At 39.8% G+C, this 5,183-nt stretch overlaps 1 protein-coding gene across 2 annotated transcripts in view; it reads right to left on the bottom strand.

Annotated features, from left to right (window-relative positions):
• The window catches only part of SEC24A (SEC24 family member A), a 107,154-nt gene that overhangs the window by 66,516 nt on the left and 35,455 nt on the right, over nucleotides 1-5,183 (bottom strand). For both annotated transcript variants that reach the window (XM_011958814.1, XM_011958815.1), the window contains exons 8-9: nucleotides 4,180-4,306; nucleotides 1,444-1,553 (exon numbers count right to left, since the gene is read on the bottom strand). In XM_011958814.1, the coding sequence (XP_011814204.1) occupies nucleotides 1,444-1,553; nucleotides 4,180-4,306 (237 nt within the window). The remainder of the gene's footprint in view (nucleotides 1-1,443; nucleotides 1,554-4,179; nucleotides 4,307-5,183) is intronic.

The following is a 5,183-nucleotide window of genomic DNA, read 5'->3' as shown; positions in this document are numbered from 1 at the left end:
GGTCTTGAACTCCTCAAATCAGGTGATCTGCCCGCCTCAGCCTCCCAAAGTGCTGGGATTACAGGTGTGAGCCACTGCACCTGGCCTTTATCTATTTTTTTAAAGAGAAGGATAGCATACCCAATCCTGGGCAACATAGTTAACACTCTGCTTCTTTAAAAAAATAAAAACAAAAAAATAAATGCAGGCAATAAAATTCTATCACCACCAAAAAAATCCTATCACCAAAAGAAGGTCTTGTGGGAAAGTCAGCAATCCTCAAGAGTATGTGGCCACAGAGCTTTAGGACAAAGATAGATCAGCTTCTTTTCTCTTTTGAAATAACTTTTTTTTTTTGGATACAGGGTCTCTCTCTGTCACCCAGGCTGAAGTACAGTAGTACGATCATGTCTCACTGCAGCCTCAACCTCCCAGGCTCAAGTGATCCTCCCACCCTAACCTCCCGAGTAGCCAGGACTAGGCTGGTCTTGAACTCCTGGACCCAAGCAATTCTCCCACCTTGGCCTCCAAAAGTGCTGGGATTTCAGGCCATGAGCCACCATGTCTGGCTTAAAACAACTTTTTAAAATAACAAATTTTACTCCAAGGAAAGCAGAATGGGGAGACTCGGGTAAAGTACTTTAATGGGTAAATAATTCACGACCTATTAAAATAGTATGATTCATTTATTTAGTTTCTCTCAGTACCTCTATTCTATTCAGCACTTTTTGAAATTTCCAGCAATATACTTACTTTATCTAGTATTTGAAAGTGTTTAGTAATAAAATTTTGGTTGACCTGTAAGTAATCTGTCATTCATCGACTTCCTAAAGATAGCTCAAACCAATTCTATATGTAATTCTTGCATCATTGCAGAAAATTTTCACCACCAAGATAATTTTTCACAAAAGACATTTACTTTCACTAAAGAGGCCGGGTGCAGTGGCTCACGCCTATAAATCTCAGCACTTTGGGGGGTGAGCAGATCACTTGAGGTCAGTTAGAATAGAATAGAGAATAGAATAGAATAGAGAAGAGAAGAGAATAGAATAGAATAGAATAGAATAGAATAGAATAGAATAGAATAGAATAGAATAGAGAATAGAGAATAGAATAGAATAGAGAATACGATATAATAGAGAATAGAATAGAATAGAGAATAGAATAGAATAGGAGAATAGAATAGATAATAGAATAGAATAGAACAGGGAATAGAATAGAATAGAATAGAATATAGAATAGAATAGTATAGAGAATAGAATAGAATATAGAATAGAATAGAGAATAGAATAGAGAATAGAAGAGAATAGAATAGAGAATAGAATAGAATAGAATAGAATAGAATAGAATAGAAAATAGAATAGAATAGAATAAAATAAAATTTTGTTAAAGGATGCTATATTGTTTTAGTTAAAACCTGGTAATAAAAAATGGGCATGTTGTATTAAAAAAATAGAAGCTTACCATGTATTCTGAAGGAGCCATGAACTCAATAGTAGCATTTTGAACTTCTGGTCTTCTGTGAGGTTCTCCATAAACTCTGGTCAAAGGGTTGTACAAGAATTCTTCAGGAACTATATAAAGTTAACAATACACACATTTAAAAAACTGAAAGAATTTAATATATTTTGCATTTGGCAACTTTCTTGCTTGAAAAGATGATAAAAACTCATTAAATGCCAATTACTTTGTTTTTTTTTTGAGACGGAGTTTCACTCTGTTGCCCAGGCTGGGAGTGCAGTGCCATGATCTCGGCTCACTGCAACCTCCACCTCCCAGGTTCAAGCGATTCTCTTGCCTTAGCCTCCCAAGTAGCTAGGATTACAGGCATGCGCTGCCATGCCCAGCTAATTTTTTGTATTTTTAGCAGAGATGGGGTTTCTCCATGTTGATCAGGCTGGTCTCAAACTCCCGACCTCAGGTCATCCACCCACCTCAGCCTCCCAAAGCGCTGGGATTACAGACGTGAGCCACCACACCCGGCCTATTTGCTTAAATTTCACAATTATACAGGATATTAACATTTCACATACGAAATATACAGAAACTGGCTGGCACTAGAAGCTATGGTAAGACAATTCCAGAGGTCAAGGTCATAAGGTTTAATGAGTTTCATTAATTAATGAGACCTTTATGGAACATCACTTAACCTAACATCATACTTACCACTTATAATACACTAGTGGTTAAAGAGTATTTTCTAAATTATCATTGTATCTGTCTTCCTACTAATTGTTTAGAAATTAAAATCCCTATGCACTCTAAAGGGTAAGCTATAGTTCATGAAATAGCCTGGTTTGCATACGAAAGGGGCTTCAGTTTTTATTACAATTTCATTTTGTATATTAAAGCACATACACATAAAGATCTTAAAGGTAACTAAATACTACATGTCCATTTTCTGAATTATCATAGTGCAAAAGAAAGTTCTTAGCTTATCCCTACTTTTCTATACTGAAAAAAAAACACACACACACACAATAAAACTTTTCGTTTTGTTTTGTTTGTTTGTTCGTTTGAGACAGAGTTTTGCTCGTTTGTTTGTTTGAGACGGAATTTTGTTCTTGTTGCCTAGGCTGGAGTGCAATGGTGCAATCTCAGTTCACTGCAACCTCTGCCTCCCGGGTTCAAGCAATTCTCCTGCCTCAGCCTCCCAAGTAGCTGGGATTACAGGCGCCTGTCACCACACCCAGCTAATTTTTTAATATTTTTAGTAGAGATGGGGTTTCACTACATTGGCCAGGCTGGTCTCAAACTCCTGACTGATCCACCCACCTCAGCCTCCCAAAGTGCTGGGATTACAGGTGTGAGCCACTGCACCTGGCTCTGTTTGGTTTGTTTTTGAGATGGAGTCTCGCTCTGTTGCCCAGGTTGGAATGCAATGGCATGATCTCGGCTCACTGAAACCTCTGCCTCCTGGGTTCAAGCAATTCTCCTGCCTCAGCCTCCCAAGCAGCTGGAATTATAGGCGCCCGCCATCACACCCAGCTAATTGTTGTATTTTTAGTAAAGATGGGGTTTCACCATGTTGGCCATGCTGGTCTCAAACTCCTGACCTCAGGTGATCCACCTGCCTCAGCCTCCCAAAGTGCTGGGATTAGAGGCGTGAGCCACCGCGCCCAGCCAATAAAACTGGCTTTTAAAAACTCCTGGCCAGGGCCGGGTGTGTTCTTAGGAGGCTGAGGCAGGAGAATTGCTCGAACCTGGGAGGCAGAGAGGTTGCAGGGAGCTGAGATCGTGCCACTACACTCCAGCCTGGTGACAGAGTGAGACTCCGTCTCAAAAACAAACAAAAACAAACTATTGGCTGAGTGTGGTTGCTCATGCCTATAATCCCCGCACTTTGGGAGGCTGAGGCAGGCAGATCACTTGAGGTCAGGAGTTCTAGACCAGCCTGGCTGACATGGTGAAACTCCACCCCTACTAAAAATATAAAAATTAGCTGAGCGTGGGGGTGGATGCCTGTAATTTCAGCTACTCAGGAGGCCGAGGCAGGAAAACCTCTTGAACCTGGGAGGCAGACATTGTAGTGAGCTAAGATCACGCCACTACACTCCAGCCTGGGTGACAGAGTGAGACTCCATCTCAAAAACAAAAACAAAACTCTTATATTCCTCTATTTCTCAAATCTTCCAAACAGACACTGTGGGTACTGGCATACCCATTTACTTCTCTAATCTGAACAGAATCCTATTGATTACATTACATTCCTCAAATAAAAACTGCGACATAGTTACTGAGAGAAATCTCCTCCTCCTCAACTACTGAGAAAACTACATTAAACTAATCTTCCAGCACTGCCCACCTCCCTTCATTCAGCAGTGAATGAATTGGGCAGCTATTCTGTGGACTTATTTTCTTTCACCCTAGAGAAAAGGCATGGAACAATTTCTACATAAAAATGTTCCTTAAATTATTGGCTTAAGTAATACCATGAAATATATCACTTATTATATACCCAATACAATGTAAAAATGGGATATCCATATAATACTATCATTATTTTTTGCCTAAAAAGTAACTAATTAAATTTATTTATAAACATAAATGCATAGAAAAAAGTTACCCGTAGTATTCTGAGTGGAAGGATTGACTACAGGTAAATAAAAGTTTTTTTTTTTTTAACTGCCCCTTTGTATAATCTGATTTCCCTACAATGCAAGCAGAAATGTTTAAATGTTTCAAAAAAGCATCTCATACCATCATTGACTCGATAACATAAGTTACACTTCCATCTCCTTTGATCAAGAAAGCTGACAAAAGGATTGATATATGTCCTGCATGAACGGCATCTCACAATTGTACTGGAGGTAACCACAGGCAATTGCTGAAAAAAAAAAAGAACTAAATTTAAACAGATTAAAGGCAATAATCATCATGTTGAAAATATAAGCATGAATCCATCCTGTCTAAATAACTGTTGGGATATTATCATTTTAGAGAAAACCTAGAGTACAAGATGTATCTAAACTGCCATACACAAAAACCATGTAGTTGAAACGTATTACTTTTAAACCCTACGGTTTTGCTCCAAGACCATTCTCATTAAAAGTTGTCTTAAAAAAAAAATTATTGGCTGGGCACAGTGGCTCACATGTGTAATTCCAGCACTTTGGGAGCCAAGGTGGAAGGACTGCTTAAGGCCAGGAGTTTGAGACCAGCCTGGGCAACATAGTGAAACGTGACCCTCTCAAAAGATACAAAACATTAGCCCAGTGTGGTGAGTTGGGTTGAAGTGGGAGGATCACTTGAGCCTGGGAGGTCAAGGCTGCAGTGAGCCATGATTGAGCCACTGCACTCCAGCATGGGCAATGGAGCAAGACCCAGTCTCAAAAAATAAAATAAAATAAAAATTTAAAAAGCATTTTTTTTCTCATGGACCACTCATTGCAAAACCAAAACAGCAGGACAGGCACAGTGGCTAACATCTATGTCTAAAATCCCAGCACTCTGGTGGGAGGCTGAGGCAGGAGGATTACTTGAGGCCAGGAGTTTGAAACCAACCTGGGCAAGAAAGTTAGACCCTGTCTCTATTTTAAAAATAAAAATAGGCCGGGCATGGTGGCTCATGCCTGTAATCCCAGCACTTTGGGAGGCCAAGGTGGGTGGAACATGAGGTCAGGAGTCCAAGACCAGCCTGGGCAACATGGTGAAACCTCATCTCTACTAAAAATACAAAAATTAGCTGGGTGTGGTGGTGGGTG

Source organism: Colobus angolensis, unplaced genomic scaffold (genome assembly GCF_000951035.1).
Source record: "Colobus angolensis palliatus isolate OR3802 unplaced genomic scaffold, Cang.pa_1.0 Scaffold476, whole genome shotgun sequence".
NCBI classification, from domain to species: domain Eukaryota; kingdom Metazoa; phylum Chordata; class Mammalia; order Primates; family Cercopithecidae; genus Colobus; species Colobus angolensis.
The sequence above is the reverse complement of the archived record's forward strand: the minus strand, read 5'-3'. Positions and strand labels throughout refer to the sequence as shown.